Source organism: Budorcas taxicolor, chromosome 18 (genome assembly GCF_023091745.1).
Source record: "Budorcas taxicolor isolate Tak-1 chromosome 18, Takin1.1, whole genome shotgun sequence".
In the NCBI taxonomy this organism is placed as follows: Eukaryota; Metazoa; Chordata; class Mammalia; order Artiodactyla; family Bovidae; genus Budorcas; species Budorcas taxicolor.
Window position 1 is genome coordinate 17,297,683 of NC_068927.1, and position 18,409 is coordinate 17,316,091.

The 18,409-nt window shown below is 37.8% G+C and overlaps 1 protein-coding gene across 1 annotated transcript in view; it reads right to left on the reverse strand.

The window, feature by feature from the left end:
* The window catches only part of ITFG1 (integrin alpha FG-GAP repeat containing 1), a 297,927-nt gene that overhangs the window by 2,698 nt on the left and 276,820 nt on the right, over window positions 1-18,409 (reverse strand). Inside the window, exons 15-17 of the mRNA XM_052655911.1 lie at window positions 10,245-10,369; window positions 9,600-9,682; window positions 1,944-2,061 (exon numbers count right to left, since the gene is read on the reverse strand). Coding sequence (XP_052511871.1) covers window positions 1,944-2,061; window positions 9,600-9,682; window positions 10,245-10,369 — 326 coding nt within the window. The remainder of the gene's footprint in view (window positions 1-1,943; window positions 2,062-9,599; window positions 9,683-10,244; window positions 10,370-18,409) is intronic.

Below are 18,409 nucleotides of genomic sequence, written 5' to 3' on the forward strand. Positions count from 1 at the left end.
AGGTGATAGCTCATGCCATGATTTTAGATAAAACTAAAGTAGCAGGTAATTGCAGCCATGAAATTAAAAGACGCTTACTCCTTGGAAGGAAAGTTATGACCAACCTAGACAGCATATTAAAAAGCTTTACATTACTTTATCAACAAAGGTCTGTCTAGTCAAGGCTATGGTTTTTCCAGTGGTCATGTATGGGTGTGAGAGTTGGACTATAAAGAAAGCTGAGCAGACTCTTGAGAGTCCCTTGGACTGCAGGGAGATCCAACCAGTTCATCCTAAAGGAGATCAGTCCTGGGTGTTCATTGGAAGGACTGATGTTGAAACTGAAACTCCCTCCAGTACTTTGGCCACCTGATGCAAAGAGCTGACTCACTGGAAAAGATCCTGATGCTGAGAAAGATTGAGGGCCGGAGGAGAAGGGGATGACAGAGGATTAGATGGTTGGATGGCATCACTGACTCAATGGACATGGGTTTGGGTGGACTCTGGGAGTTGGTGTTGGACAGGGAGGCCTGGAGTGCTGTGGTTCATGGGGTTACAAAGAGTCGGACAAGACTGAGTGACTGAACTGAACAAAGTGGCAGGGGAATTTGTATAAAGAAGAGGGCATAGGGCAGACACTGTGGCAGAAAGAACAGCCAATAGGTGAAAGAGAAGTGGTCCAAGGGGAAGAAGAACCACAGTACCACAGGAAGAGGCAGTTTACAAATATGAATTTTGATCCATTCTTGTATTTAAAACTTCAGTTTTTAGCCACTGTATCATCATTGTGAGTCTGTTTATACTGTAATCAGACCTACTGTAAAATTAATAAAATTAATTTCTTTTCCTTCATAGGTCTAGAGCTATATAATATTTCATACTATGTTCTGAAGCTTCAGATAAAAGTAAATAGGGTCACCTCTGATTTTACCTCTTCTTTTTTAAACATTTATTTTTAATTGGAGGATAATTTACAGTGTTGCATTGGTTTCTGCCATGATCTTACTTCTTAAGTTGCAATTTTAAAATCAACTGAATATGTAACTTTGTTATCATTTTTTATATGGAAGGAGTGGTACTTTGGACAGACAAACCTATGAACATTTATTAGAACAATAATATATTCTCTTTCATAGTTAAAACTGGTAACATAAAACAGATGGTAATTTTAATTAAAAAATGATCATTATAAGCATAACAAACTAAAGGGAATAGGTGCAAAAAACGAAGACATTTTTGTGACAAAGAAGCCCTTTTTTGGAGAACATTTTTGGAACCTCCTAGTTGTGTAATGAATTCATATACAAATAGAAATTAACTTTTTCCCTTTATATCTAAACTACTAATAAATTTATGTGAAAGCCCTTTGTTTCTCATTAATATTATATAAAATTATACTTTTGGAGTTTTGTTTTTAATTATTATTTATGGTGTTATACTATAGAACAGAAATCAGTGTTGTTTAATGCAAAGAATACCTTCTATTAATAGATGGAAAGGATGTTTATCACTTTGTTACTTCCCACCTAAACTCTCTCTGCTCTAATTTTTTATAAAGAGATAGCTATTATTCCCTGGAAAAAAAAGTCCATGGCTTTATTATTAATAGTAAATAATGAACACAAGTTCATTTAAGAAATGATTATTATTTTTAAGGCCATTATGAAACTACTTCTAATTAAGCTTTTTGATATACCTGTTGATTTGAGGGTATTCACTTTATTACTTTTGTGTAGTATCAAAATTTTAAAATACCAAGTTTTCTTTGATTTGTAGGAATCGCTGAGACATTAGTAACTTAAGAAGATGAAAGAAATTATCATCAATAATATGACAGAACTTGAAAAATCAGAAAATCTTAGTCATGTGAAAAAGTTCAAGATATAGTTTTTTAATTTAAAACATGTTAAAAAAGCAACATATTACTATTATAAATAATCAAAGTTTCATTTAAGTGAACAAACCTTTTCCTGCCAATGCAAAATGCCAATTATTGCCAAGATGAAAACACAGACACCAATGAGAGCTATAGCAGTAAGTAGAACAATGTTACTTGGTGTAAGATACAGTTTGGCACTCCAGCTGTAGATGAAAAGAGAAGAATTAAAATTACACATTTTAACTTAAAAATAACAAAATTCTATTGTGACCAAAAAGCAAAAGTTCTTATTAATCAATAATCAGTTCAGTCATTCATTAATTCTTCCACCTCTATCCAATTCATTACAAGTAAAACAAAAGCAATTAAAATTAAATAGGGTTAAGAATATTGACAAACCAGCAGAGTTCAGATTTTACTTCAAGAAATGAAACAGAAAAGAATTTTTGATTGAGATGCTTTGATACTTTTTCTTGCTCCTGTGAGAATTATTCTTGAGCAAACTCCAGGAGATAGTGAAGGAAGCCTGGCGTGCTGCATACAGTTCATGGAGTTGCAGGGTCAGAAGCCTGGCGTGCTGCATACAGTTCATGGAGTTGCAGGGTCAGACATGCTTAGCGACTGAGCAACCGCCACCACCGCTGACAAACTTACTAAGAGTACTTTGGGCAGTTTTAGACATTCTTTTTATGTCTTGTTTGACTTGCTGAATTTGGAACCTTGAAGTTTAAGGTTAAATTGTCACATGATTTTCATAAGATTTCTGTATCTTATTTTTTGACCCTTATTCACATGTTTACTATGACTAAGTAAAATAACCATATGTCCAAGCAGGTGTAGATAAGTACTTGTGCAAAGTGTCATATTGGAAGGTTTACAGTATTACAATGGCACTATGAGACTTCTTACAAAATGATTTTATTCCCTCAATGGCAATATACAAACATTAGCATAAATAATATAACTAGCTCTTTCTTCTAAAACCCTCAAAACCCTTGAAAACCATGAAAAACCTAAAACTGAAGTCTGTATCACCAACACTGCAGGTGGTTATATGTAAAGAACTTTTTGGTTTCTCTGAAAATAGATAATGGATATATTTTCATTTTAAATTTTAATAAAGGTAAGAATTATTCTGATAAATTGCAAGCAGTGATTGACTTATGTGGGGATAATTAAAATTTACTGATCCATAAGTTAGCCTCTAGTCAATAAATCTCAAAGTATACTTCAAACTAAAATCAATTTGGTTTTTATTATGTACATAAATTTGAAAAGAACATTTGTTTTTCAGAAAGAGCATGACAAACATAAAAAATGTTGAGCTTATGGAAGAAAGGCTACAACAGAATTTCCCAGAAACTCAGAGGAAGAAAACCTTAAATACTGTTAATTAGTTGAGGATAACTATTCTCAGTACCTTACTTCATACTTAAGAAAAAGTCCTTTCATGAGATTTTTTTGGTGGTTCTAATTTAAAAATAGATTAAAAATGAATACAGGAATTTTGGTAATAAAAAATACTCAACAAAAGGCCAATACTCAGTTTCTTACTCAGAAGCAGTCATTCTTCTCACTTTCTTATCTATCTCAGTTCTGTTGCTCAGTCATGTCCGACTCCTTGCGACCTCATGAACTGCAGCATGCCAGGCCTCCCTGTCCATCACCAGCTCCCGGAGTTCACTCAAACTCACGTCCATCGAGTCGGTGATGCCATCCAGCCATCTCATCCTCTGTCATCCCCTTCTCCTCCTGCCCCCAATCCCTCCCAGCATCAGAGGCTTTTCCAGTGAGTCAACTCTTCACATGAGGTGGCCAAAGTACTGGAGTTTCAGCTTTAGCACCATTCCTTCCAAAGAACACCCAGGACTGATCTCCCTTAGGATGGACTGGTTGAATCTCCTTGCAGTCCAAGGGACTCTCAAGAGTCTTCTCCAACACCACAGTTCAAAAGCATCAATTCTTCGGTGCTCAGCTTTCTTTATAGTCCAACTCTCACATCCATACATGACTACTGGAAAAACCATAGCCTTGACTAGATGGACTTTTGTTGGCAAAGTAATGTCTCTGCTTTTGAATATGCTATCTAGGTTGGTCATAACTTTCCTTCCAAGGAGTAAGCGTTCTTTAAATTTCATGGCTGCAATTGCCATCTGTAGTGTTTTTGGAGCCCAGAAAAATAAAGTCTGATGCTATTTCCATTGTTTCTCCATCTATCTGCCATGAAGTGATGGGACCAGATGCCATGATCTTCATTTTCTGAATGTTGAGTTTTAAGACAACTTTTTCACTCTCCTCTTTCACTTTCATCAAGAGGCTTTTTTGCTGCTCTTCACTTTCTGCCCTAAGGGTGGTGTCATCTGCATATCTGAGGTTAGTGATATTTCTCCTGGCAATCTTGATTCCAGCTTGTGCTTCTTCCAGCCCAGCGTTTCTCATGATGTACTCTGCATATAAGTTAAACAAGCAGGGTGACAATATACAGCCTTGACGTACTCCTTTTCCTATTTGGAACCAGTCTGTTGTTCCATGTCCAGTTCTAACTGTTGCTTCCTGACCTGAATACAGATTTCTCAAGAGGCAGGTCAGGTGGTCTGGTATTCCTGTCTTTCAGAATTTTCCACAGTGTATTGTGATCCACACAGTCAAAGGCTTTGGCATAGTCAATAAAGCAGAAATAGATGTTTTTCTAGAATGTTCTTGCTTTTTCGATGATCCAGCGGATGTTGGCAATTTGATCTCTGGTTCCTCTGTCTTTTCTAAAACCAGCTTGAACATCTGGAAGTTCGCGGTTCACGTATTGCTGAAGCCTGTCTTGGAGAATTTTGAGCATTACTTTACTAGCATGTGAGATAAGTGCAATTGTGCGGTACTTTGAGCATTCTTTGGCATTGCCTTTCTTTGGGATTGGAATGAAAACTGACCTTTTCCAGTCCTGTGGCCACTGCTGAGTTTTCCAAATTTGCTGGCATGTTGAGTGCAGCATTTTCAGAGCATCCTCTTTCAGGATTTGAAATAGCTCAACTGGGATTCCATTACCTCCACTAGCTTTGTTCATAGTGATGCTTCCTAAGGCCCACTTGTCTTCACATTCTACGATGTCTGGCTCTAGGTGAGTGATCACACCATCGTGATTATATGGGTTGTGAAGATCTTTTTTGTACAGTTTCTGTGTATTCTTGCCACCTCTTCTTAATATCTTCTGCTTCTGTTAGGTCCATACCATTTCTGTCCTTTATTGAGCCCATCTTTGCATGAAATGTTCCCTTGGTATCTCTAATTTTCTTGAAGACATCTCTAGTCTTTCCCATTCTGTTGTCTTCCTCTATTTCTTTGCATTGATCGCTGAAGGCGGCTTTCTTTTCTCTTCTTGCTATTCTTTGGAACTCTGCATTCAGATGCTTCTGTCTTTCCTTCTCTCCTTTGTTTTCGCCTCTCTTCTTTTCACAGCTATTTTTAAGGCCTCCCCAGACAGCCATTTTGCTCTTTTTGCATTTCTTTTCTATTGACTCTATAGAGCTTCTCCATCTTTGGCTGCAAAGAATATAATCAATTTGATTTCAGTGTTGACCATCTGGTGATGTCCATGTGTAGAGTCTTCTCTTGTGTTGTTGGAAGAGGGTGTTTGCTATGACCAGTGCGTTCTCTTGGCAAAACTCTCTTAGCCTTTGCCCTGCTTCATTCCGTATTCCAAGGCCAAATTTGCCTGTTACTCCAGGTGTTTCTTGACTTCCTACTTTTGCATTCCAGTCCCCTATAATGAAACGGACATCTTTTTTGGGTGTTAGTTCTACAAGGTCTTGTAGGTCTTCAGAAAACCGTTCAACTTCAGCTTCTTCAGTGTTACTGGTTGGGGCATAGACTTGGATTACTGTGATATTGAACGGTTTGCCTTGGAAACGAACAGCAATCATTCTGTCTTTTTTGAGATTGCATCCAAGTACTGCAAGGCTGCAACAGCGCAGGAGTGGTCGAGAGGAGCTACTTCACGTCCGAGGTCAGGGGTGGCAGCCGGGAGGAGCTATCCCCCGCCCAAGGCCAGGGGTGGTGGCGGGGAGGAGCTACCCACTGTCCAAGGAGCGGTGGCTGCGCAGGTGCAGGAGGGCCAAGAGGGTCAGGAGGGGTGGCAGTGAGGAGATACCCCTCGTCCAAGGTAAGGAACAGCGGCTGCACTTGGCTGGAGCAGCCGCGAAGAGATACCCCACGTCCAAGGTAAGAGAAACTCAAGTAAGACGGTAGGTGTTGCGAGAGGGCATCAGAGGGCAGACACAGTGAAACCATAATCACAGAAAACTAGTCAACCTGATCACACTAGGACCACAGCCTTGTCTAACTCAGTGAAACTAAGCTATGCCTGTGGGGCCACCCAAGACGGGCGGGCATGGTGGAGAGGTCTGACAGAATGTGGTCCACTGGAGAAGGGCATGGCAAACCACTTCAGTATTCTTGCCTTGAGAACCCCATGAATAGTATGAAAAGGCAAAATGATAGGATATTGAAAGAGGAACTCCCCAGGTCGGTAGGTGCCCAATATGTTACTGGAGATCAGTGGAGAAATAACTCCAGAAAGAATGAAGGGATGGAGTCAAAGCAAAAACAATGCCCAGCTATGGATGTGACTGGTGATAGAAGCAAGGTCGGATGCTGTAAAGAGCAATACTGCATAGGAACCTGGAAGGTTAGGTCCATGAATCAAGGCAAATTGGAAGTGGTCAAACAGGAGATGGCAAGAGTTAACGTCGACATTCTAGGAATCAGCAAACTAAAATGGACTGGAATGGGTGAATTTAACTCAGATGACCATTATATCTTATCTATCTATATGCATAGATATCTTCTAAAATCACAAATCATTGCTTATTATACATATTCTAAGTGCATTTTCTGTTTATTGTCTTTTATTTTACTACTCTTTTTAAGAGATTGTTCTATGTCATGATATTACATGATCTAGAAGAACTATGATTCATATAGTTTTTTGTGTAGATTCATTGTTATAAATTTCAAAATTTTAATAGACTCATTAAAAAGGTCTTAACTCAGATGTTAACTGGAGTTATTGATGTTATCCTCATTCAAACATAATGCTGTAATAGAGTTCTTAAGTAGTTTGGTTCCACTACTTAAATAGTTTGGTTCCATTATCCAAAGAAAATGAAAACATTAATTAGAAAAAATACATGCAACCCTATGTTCACTGTGGCATTATATATAATAGTCAAGATAGTGAAAGCAACCTAAGTACCCATCAATAGATGAAGGGATAAAGAAGAATGTGAGTCCTCACTCTTTCCACATATGCACATTTATACATATACACACAATGGAATATTTCTTAGCCATAAAATAGAAGGAAATCTTGCCATTTATGACAATAGGGATGGATCTAGAGGGTATTATTCTAAGTGAAAAAAGAGAAAGATAAATACTGTATGATTTCATTTATATGGAATTTAAAAAATAAAAGACAAATGAACAAACATAACCAAACAGAGTTACAGAGAATAAGTGTTTGCCAGAGGGGAGAGGGAGGGTAGAGGAAGGAGAGAAATGAGTGAGGTTGATTGAGAGGTTCAAACTTCCAGCTGCAATGTAAATGAGTCATGGATATGAAATGTACAATGTGGGGAATATAGTCAATGATTATGTAATGTCTGATGACAGACTGTAATCAGACTTGACTGTGGCAATCATTTTGAAATGTACAGAAACACTGAATCATTGTATTCTGTATTCTACATGTGGAAGTATTGATGCTTTCAAACTGTGGTGCTGGAGAAGCTTCTTGAGGGTCCCTTGGACAGCAAGGAGATCAAACCAGTCAATCCTAAGGGAAGTGAACCCTGAACATTCATCGGAAGGATTGATACTGAAGCTGAAGGTCCAATACTTTGGCCACCTGATATGAAGAGCCAAATCACTGGAAAAGACCCTGATGCTGGGAAAGATTAAGGGCAGGAGGAGAAGAGGGAGACAGAGGATGAGATGGTTGGATGGCATCACTGACTCAATGGACATCAGTCTGAGCAAATTCCGGGAGACGGTAAAAGACAGGGAAGCCTGGCATGCTGCAGTCCATGGGGCACAAAGAGTCAGACATGACTTTGTGACTAAACAACAACATACTGTGTGACAGGAACTAACATAGTGTTGTAGGTCAGTTATATTATTTTTAAAAAAATCATAGAAAAAGCTCAGACTTGTGGTAAACAGGGATGGGAGGTGTGAGGGGAGGGAATTGGATGAAGGCAGTCAAAAGTTACAAACTTCCAGTTATAAGATAAATGCATACTAGGAATGTAATGTACAACACAATAAACAGAATTAACTCTGCCACATGTTATATATGAAATTTGTTAAAAGAGTAATAAATCCTAAGAGTTCTTATCACAAGAAAAATATTTTTTCTGTTTCTGTAACTTTGTACCTATGTGAGATAATGGATGTTCATTAAACTTACTGTGATAATCATTTCATGATGTAACTAAGTCAAATTGTAATGCCATATACCTTAAACTTACATAGTGCTGTATGTCAACTGTATCTCAATAAAACTGGAAGAAGAAAACAGTGTAGTCTGTATTTTGAGAAGAAATACAATAAGCCACTAGTTACATACTCATAGGTTATTTTTTTCATATTGACATCAGAATGGCCTTAAGAGCAAGTTCTATTTTTCCCAATGAAATTTAAGTGTTAATGAATACCTTCATCACCTACTTTTTGAAATAATGGAATCAACCTAATAATTTAAAGAAAAATGCACAGATAAAGATTTAGAAGTAAATGCTACATTATAAAAGGAACATGTTGCTAGTAAGGCTAAAAATACCTATCATTCACTGAAAACAGTATATGCTTGGCACTGTCTTAAGCACATTTCATCCTCATCCTTGTAAAGCAGGTATTTTAACTCCCATTCTACAGTGCAGAAGGGCTTCCCCTGTGGCTCAGCTGGTAAAGAATCTGCCTGCAATGGACCTGGGTTCGATCCCTGGTTTGGAAAGATTCCCTGGAGAAGGAAAGGCTACTCACTCCAGTATCCTGGACTGGAGAATTCCATGGACTGTACAGTCCTTCAGAGACAACAAGGACTAGCTTCCTGTTTTAGTCAGCCAGCAGTGGATTTGAGTTTCGTGCCTGGGTGTGCTGAACTTCAAAATTTCTGCCTAACCACTGTGGGACATAAACCACTTCTCAAAGCATTTGCTAAAAAGATCATTGCTTGTGAAGTTTAGCAGCCTGAAAGTTTAGAATTTATGGCCAGTAAACTGAGTTCTGTTCAGTTCAATCGCTCAGTCGTGTCCGACTCTTTGTGACCCCATGGACTGTAGCACACCAGGCCTCCCTGTCCATCACCAACTCCTGGAGTTTGCCCATTGAGCTGGTGATGCCATCCAACCATCTCATCCTCTGTCGTCCCCTTCTCCTGCCTTCAATCTTTCCCAGCATCAGGGTCTTTTCAAATGAGTCAGCTCTTCACATCAGACCAGCTTATTTAATCAGAACATGTATAAATCCCTAGTTTACCTGCTGTTTTTCTAGTAAGGTTTAATTTGTTCTTCATGGAAAATGTCAGGGATCTTAGGTATAGGTATGTTTAGCCATTTAAAGTTTGCTATAAGCAAACTTAAGTGATGACACTCACAGGAACACAACAGAAACAGAACTTTAAAAAGATGTATCTATGATTCAGAGTTGACAGTATTTTTACCAAATTCAATTCAAGCAAGGACATTACCTTCGAGGAACATTGGGAGGATATGGAATGACAATTAGCTGAGAATTTGGAATGATTGCAGTCCATTCTTGTTTTCGTACAGACTAGAAAAAGAATAAGAACATTTAACATTCAGTAGTACACTTTAAAAACATGATTATTGTAAATAAGGAAAAAGCTTAAGTATTCTTTGATAAATTGAAATCCTAGGTATGGATTAAGATAAATTTATACATATAAGCTTCCAAATAGGACTCCTATTTGCAAAAATTTCTTCATTTTTTCAGAGAAGGATTATATTTCTGTCTTATGGATGCATTAATTCAACTAGTATTTATAGAACACTCTTGTAGCAGGCACTGTTCAAAGTGTTAAGTACAAATGCTGCTTTGGAACTAAAATTGAAGTTGAGGTGGAATCTGACATTAATCAAAATAAAAATATTTGGTATGGTAGATGGTGAAAATGATGAGAAAAAGCAGGGAAGAAGAGGGGTAGGAAGTCTTAAGGTATATTTTCAAATTATAATCTTCTGTATGTTAGATAAGTTTGTATCAGTCACTACCAGTGAATTTTTAAAATTCTTTAAAGGAAATGAAAATATTTAGATTCAAATATCTGAACAGTAAATATTAAAAAACAGATTACTTGTAAATTTTTACTCACCTTCTCTCCAGATGGACGTGGAATACCAACATAAAGATGATCAAGAAAATTGGCACTTCGACCTAAGCCAAGTACATTATATGGCAGTTGGAGAGCTAAATGTGCCGACTGGCTAAGTTGTCCAGCTAAATTTATTTTTAAAAAAGAAAAAAGAACAATACATCTTTGGAGACACTGTTCTTATCAAATATTAAAATTATAAAATGTTAAAAATGTATGTTTCTATAACTTACCTTTATATAAGGATAAAAATGTGAAATGAAATGCCTGGTTCATAATAAATATTAATAATTCACTTTTTAAAGATAACAGCTTTATTGAGAAATAATTCATGCTTCATAAACATCACCTATTTCAAGTATAAGTTGAGTGATTCTGAGTATCTTCAATCAAATTTTATAACAGTTTCATCACCCAAAAATATGCCATACCCATTAGCAGTTATTTTTATTTCTAACCCCTGCCCTTCCAGATGCAGGTAACCTTAATCTACTTTTTTTTACATCAATAGATTTGCCTATCCTGGAGATTCATATAAATGCAATCATGTAATGTGTGCTCTTGATGAATGATGCTGCTGTGAACTTTCACATACAAGCTTTTGTGTCAACTTCTCTTTTCCAAAATGGCTGTATCATTCCACAGTTCCAAGAATAATTATGAGGGGTCCAATTTTTCCATATTCTTATCAACACTTTCTCTATCTTTTGGTCACAGCCATTCTAGCGGTTATGAAGTGGTATATCATTGTGGCTTTCATTTGCGTTTACCTAATAACTAATGTTTTCTTTTCATGTGCTTATTGGCCATTTTTGTAGCTTCCTTTTTAGGTCTCAAAGTTTGTAGTTGTCGCTTCTTTTATTCTTGATTTTAGTAATTTGAGTCTTCTCTTTTTCTTGAACAGTCTAGCTAAAGGTATATCTATTTTGCTACTCTAAAAAACCCAACTTTTGGTTCAGCTGGGTTTTCTCTGATTTTCTATCCCCTACATATTTTCTCTCATTATATCCTGTTTTCTGTTTCCTTTAGGCTTAATTTGCTGTTTTTTATAGTTTCTTGAACTAGATGGTTAGGTTATTGATTTCAGACTGTTCTGGGTATAACAAATTTCCCTCTAAGAACTGCTTTAGCTGCATCCCATTTATTTTGGTATGTTGTGTTTTTTTTTTTTTTTCCATTCACCTATTTTCTAGTATCTATTGTGATTTCTTCTTTGACCCACTGGGTTTTTAGGAGGGGGTTGTTTCATTTCCAGATATATATTTTAAATGGGTTATATTTAATGGGTCTTTGCTGTGCATGGGCTTTCTCTAGTTTCAGTGAGAGGGGGCAAGTCTGCAACTAGAGAAACTCAACTCTCTTTTGGTTACTCTTTGCATGGTACAATTTATCTCATTTTTTAAAACTTTCAACTTTTTATATCTTTAAAGTGTTTCTCTTGCAGGTAGCACCTAGTTGAGTCATATTTTAATATACATTCTGCTGATCTCTGCCTTTTGATATGAGTATTTATTCCATTTACATTCAATGTAATTACTGATAAGGCAGGACTTTTGCCTGCTATTTGCTATTGGTTTTCTGTATGTCTTTTTAATTTTTCTATTTCTCTATTGCTGCTTTCTTTTAATTGTTTTCTATTACAGCATTTTAATTCTGTAGTTTCCTTTATTATATATTTTCTGAGTTATTCTCTTAGTGGTTACCCTGGGAACTGCAACTAGCATATTAACTTAACAAAATAACTTAATACCTAGCACATAACAACAACTTTGCTCCAAAGTTCCCACCCTTTTGTGTTACTATTATACAAATTATGTTTTTATATATTCAGCCCATCAACACAAATCTATAATTACGTTATGCAGTTGTTTTGTAAATCACTTAGGAAATAAGAGGTACTATTTAACAGAAATACATAAACCATATTTCATACTTCTCTAAAGTCTTACAGGTGCTTTTTACTTATTTGTGTGGATTCAAGTTACTGTCTAGTTGTCCTCTCATTCACGCTTAAGGGCTCCCTTTAGTATTTTTGAAGAGTGGTCTGTTAGTGATGAATTCTATTTTAATCTCTGTTCAGTTCAGTTCAGTCGCTCAATCGTGTCCGACTCTTTGTGACACCATGAATTGCAGCACGCCAGGCCTCCCTGTCCATCACCAACTCCTGGAGTTCACTCAAACTCATGTCCATCAAGTCAGTGATGCCATCCAGCCACCTCATCCTCTGTCATCCCCTTCTCCTCCTGCCCCCAATCCCTCCCAGCATCAGAGGCTTTTCCAATGAGTCAACTCTTCACATGAAGTACTGGAGTTTCAGCTTTAGCATCAGTCCTTCCAAAGGACACCCAGGACCGATCTCCTTTAGAATGGACTGGTTGGATCTCCTTGCAGTCCAAGGGACTCTCAAGAGTCTTCTCCAACACCACAGTTCAAAAGCATCAATTCTTCGGCACTCAGCTTTCTTCACAGTCCAACTTTCACATTCATACATGACCACTGGAAAAACCATAGCCTTGACTAGACGGACCTCTTTTTCTTTTAAGACTTGTTTATGCATACATTGGTATGTTTGATGGTGGTTTCACAGGTTCTGAGGTTTTTTTTTCTTTCTCTAAACTTGCTGCTGCTAAGTTGCTTCAGTCATGTCCGACTCTGTGCAACCCCACAGACAGCAGCCAACCAGGCTCCGCCGTCCCTGGGATTCTCCAAGCAAGAACAAGCGACCCCATGGACTGCAGCCTACCAGGCTCCTCCGTCCATGGGATTTTCCAGGCAAGAGTACTGGAGTGGGGTGCCATTGCCTTCTCCTTCTTCTCTTCTCTAAACTTGCAATTAACCTATATTCAGGATTGCTAAAAAAACGTTTGCTTCTTAGAAGGAAAGCTGTGACAAACCTAACTAGCGTATTAAAAAGCAGAGACATCACTTTGCATATAGTGATGCATATAGACAAAGGTGCATATAGTCAAAGCTATGATTTTTTTAGTAGTCATGTACAGATATGAGAGTTGGACCATAAACAAGGCTGAATGCTGAAGAATTGATGCTTTTGAATTGTGGTGCTGGAGATGACTCTTGAGAGTCCTTGGACTGCAAGGAGATGAAACCAGTGAACTGAATATTCACTGGAAGGACTGTTGCTGAAGCTCAAGTTCCAATACTTTGGTCACTTGATGCAAAGAGCTGATTCATTGGAAAAGATCCTGATGCTGGGAAAGATTGAGGGCCGGAGGAGAAGGGAATGACAAAGGATAAGATGGTTGGATGGCATCACCAACTCAATGGACTTGAGTTTGAGCAAACTCTGGGAGGTAGTGAAGGATATGTAAGCCTGGTGTGTTGCAGTCCATGAGGTCACAAACAGTTGGACACAACTTAGCGACTGAACAATTCTTTTTCCAGCTCAAATCTGTTGTTGAGTACTCTACAGAAAATTTTGATTCAGTTATTGTACTTTTCAACTCTAGAGTTTCTATTTGATTTTTAAAAATGATCTTTACTTCTTATTTGTATCTTCTTTTAGTGAGACACAGTTGTCATGCTTACTTTAGGTGTTTTAATCCTAGTTTCCTTTAGGTCTTTGAACATGTTTATAATAGCCAATTTACAGGTTCTTTTAACTTAAGTCTAACATCACTGTGCACATTTTCTGTTTGCTTTTTTTGAATGTGTGTTTTTATAAGATAGCTTTCGCTTTCATTTCTTGCTTGAGCAGTGCCTCAAGGTAGCATAATCAAGCTATGTATTTGAATGAGGTAGTTTCCCTTCTAGGCATGTTTTTAGATGTCCAAGAAGATGTTCCAGCATTTCAAAGTTGCCTATAGTTGCCTATGGTTGTCGAGTGCCTTGGGACTTCCTTATATGTTTTGGCCAGGCTTTTGTTCACTACATCTGGGATTCTGCCAGCACACTATTGTTTTTGGTAATGTCTTGGAGGGATTGGGCTTTTTTTCCCCCTGCTAGGCTGAACTCTGAGTCAAATCAGATAGCCCCAACATTCTGAGAATGGAGATTTCCTAAGGAGTTGATAGCTTAGACAAATACTGATAGTGTTATAGGGATGAGAATTTTAATGGGGCTCCAAAGGTCAGTCGTCCACTGACTGTGAGGCTACTAGCTGCTTATGGCTGCTGCACCATTTAATAGACAGGGGAGGTGGGATGGAGACAGTCCAAGTTAAAATGCCCCAGACCCTGCCGTCTTAAGTATCAGGAGTTCCTCCTGGATAGACAGTGCTTGGAACATTCTGTGGCTTTGGTTAATTTCCAGAGTTCTGAAATAGTTAATATTAGTTATTTAGCCAGCAATTTTGTTTGTTTGCTTATTGGTGGGGGGAGGGGACAGCAGGTTCATGAAGTCCTTACACTGGCATTCCAAAAATCAATCTCTCCTATTATAGCTCACTTTTAAAGACTGTTATTTACTTGCTAGGTATTTTCAACATAATTAAACAAACTATTTAAAGTGACAGGGTTACTTAATGTCTAAATACTATAATATGCTATGGACTCTGCTAAACATCTACTAATGTTACCCAGAAATATGAAATCATTGGAAAATATATATATCTAATTTTTTATAAGAGTTGGACATGACTGAGTGACTTCACTTTCACTTTGATGCACTGGAGAAGGAAATGGCAACCCACTCCAGTGTTCTTGCCTGGAGAGTCCCAGGGATGGGGGAGCCTGGTGGGCCACCGTCTGTGGGGTCGCACAGTTGGACACGACTGAAGCGACTTAGCAGCAGTATGTTAGTAATAGAAAGGTATAATGAAAAGGAACAGTGAATTTAGGATAACTTAATAAAGTTTATGTATGTAAAACTATAAAGCAACAGAGTTAATTGCAAGGGGTATGAAATTACTTTGCCTTGTAGACTTAGCTGATTGAATGATAATGCTTAAAAGAGTGCCTCAAATATAGTAAACATTGTTAAAGTAAATGTTAAATATATACATATTTCATTATACTTAGCAAAGACTGACTTAATAGACATCAAACTAGACTTATAAACCATTTCTCTATAACTACCTCACTGAAAAGAACCAAAAAAAAAATAAATATCAATACTGTTAAGATCATAGACCATAAATTCCAAATAAAACTGTATATTTCATAAGAAAACTTAAAAACTATTAAAAAGAATAATGAAAATAAATTATCAAAAAATCTCAAAATGAAGACATATTTTAGCATACTTAAAAAAATTTTATCATACTTTTAATCATGTAATTTTCTGCCTAGGCATGTACATGAACAAGTAAACACATTAACACAATTTAGTATTACTGCTCTCCACTCAATGTTATTTCATAAATATTTTCATGTTATTAAAATTCTTTAAAAATAGATATGCGGAGAGAAAGATTATTGGAACACTGAAATACCATTAAAAGAAAACCAAAGATAACAGTTAAAAGACAGACATTACACAAGCCTTTAAAAATTATTTTTATAAAAGTGTATCTACACAAATATTATAAGAAACATAACTTCATTGTTTACATAGTATCCTCTTATTCCATAATTTAGAATTAATATTTTACTGTTGGATATTAAGGATTTCCCCTAATATTCATTATTATAAACAATGCTTTAGTGAACACCTCTGCATCCCAATATTTGTCTGCATCCAAATTATTTTCTTACATTCCTATACACGGAATACCAGAGGATGGAGCATTTATTGGGTCAATCATTTCAACAAATGGTGTTGGGACATGTGGATGAATACATGTAAGGGAAAACCTGATTTCTAAAAATAGATTGTACTGCTTTACACAAACACTAGTTTTTAATGAAAGCACCCTTTTCACTCTATTCTTTTATTGTTTTTTTGAGGTGAAATTCATAAAATGCACACTTAACCATTTTAAAGTATAAAATCATGTGGCCTTTATTCACAATGTTGTATAACCACAGCTCTCATTAATCTCCATACTCATATAAGTAATAGCTCCTTATTGCCTTCTCCCCTGGTATTCTCAAATATGCTTTCAGTCTCTATGGATTTGTCTCTTCCACGTGTCATATAAGACATGATTATTTGTGTCTGCCTTTTTTCACTTACAATAAACTATAGCAAGTATCAGTGCTTTGTTCCTTTGTATGGTTGAATAATATTCCTTGTGTGTGTGCACGTGTGTGCAAAGTCGGTTTCAGTTGTGTCCAACTCTTGGCAAACTTATGGACTGTAGCCCACCAGCCTCCTTTGTCCATGGGATTCTCCAGCCAAGAGTACTGGAGTGGCTTGCCATGTTCTCCACCAGGGGATCTTCCCCTCCAGGGGATCTTCCCAACCCAGGGATCAAACCTTTATCTCTAGTATCCTGAATTGGCAGGCAGGTTCTTTTCCACTAGCACCACCTGGGAAGCCTCATATTCCTTGTATATTAATACTTTGCTTATCCATTTATCCATATATAGACATCTGGCTTGACTCCACTTTTTGGCTGAGTAATGCTGCTATGAAAATGGATGTACAGATACCACTTTGAGACCCTGATTTCAGTTTCCTTTGGCTATTTATTACACTAGCAATGAAACTGCTGAATCATATGGTAATTGTTTAATTTTTTAAGAAATTGCCATTTTACATGTTCACTAGCAATGAATGAAAGCTCCTATATTTTCATCCTCATTGACACTTGTTCTTTTTTCATTAAAGCCATCCTAATGACTGTAAAGTGGTAATTCTGTGGTTTGATTTGCACTTCCTTCATGACCAATGATGTTGAATGTCTTTGCTTGTTGGTCATCTGTATATCTTCTTTGGTTTTAGTTCACTGATTCCTAAGATGTTGATGTTCGCTCTTGCCATGTACTGCTTGACCACGTCCAATTTACCTAGACTTGTAGACCTAACATTCCGGGTTCCAATGCAGTATTGTTCTTTACAGCATTATACTTTACTTTCACTGCCACATACATCCACTACTGAGTGTCATTTCTGCTTTGGCTCAGCCTCTTCATTCTTCCTGGAGCTATTTCTCCACTCTTCTCCAGTATTATACTGCACAGCTACCAACTAGGGGAGGGGGGGTCTCATCTTCCTGTGTCATGCCTTTCTGCTTTTTCATATTGTTCATGAGGGTTCTTGAGGTAATACTGGAGCGGTTTGACACTTCCCTTATGCAGCAGACCATGTTTTGTGAGAACTCTCCACCATGACTCTCCATCTTGAGTGGCCCTGCATGACATGGCTCATAGCGTCATTGAGTACACACGTCTGTGATCCATGTGATCATTTTGGTTAGTTTTCTGTGACTGTGGTTTTCATTCTGGAGGCTGTGGACTGTAGTTCTTGTTTCTTCTGTCTGCCTTCTGACGAATGAGGATAAGAGGCATGTGCAAGCTTCCTGATGTGAAGTGGGGAAAACTGGCTCTTGCTCTGGTGGACCAACTCATTTGAAAAGACTCTGATGCTGGGAAAGATTGAAGGCAGGAGGAGAAGGGGATGACAGAAGATGAGATGGTTGGATGGCATCATCAACTCAACGGACATGAGTTTGAGTAAACTTTGGAAGTTGGTGATGGACAGGGAGGCCTGGCATGCTGCAGTCCATGCGGTCGCAAAGAGCTGGACACGACTGAGCAACTGAATTGAACTGGTGGACAAGGCCATGCTCAGTAAATCTTTAATCCAATTAATCTTTAATCCAATTGCATGCTGGTGGGTGGGGCTGTGCTCCCTCCTTGTTAGTTGTTTGGCCAGAGAAGACCCAGTCCTGGAGTCTACAAGCTCTGCTCTAGGGCTAATGGCGACCTCCAAGAGGACTTATGCCAACATGTGCCTCCCAGGACTGCTGTTGCCAGTGCCCTTGTACCTGTGGAAAACTACTGGCAGCACATGCCTCTGCAAAAGACCCTCAAACACGCACAAACAGGTCTGTCTCATTCTCCTGTGGGGTCACTGCTCCTTTCTCTTGGGCACAAGTTTGGTTTGTGCCCTCAAAGAGTCTCTCTTTCTCCTAGTCCTATGTAAGTTCTGTAAGTAAATCTTGCTGTCCTTCAAAGTCAGATTTCCTGGGGATTCCCAGTCTATTTGCCAGATCCCTATGTTGGGAAGTCTGATGTGGGGCCCTGAACCATTGCAACAGTATGAGAACTTCTTTGGTATTATTGTTCTCCAGTTTGTGGGTCACCCACCTGGTGGGTATGGGA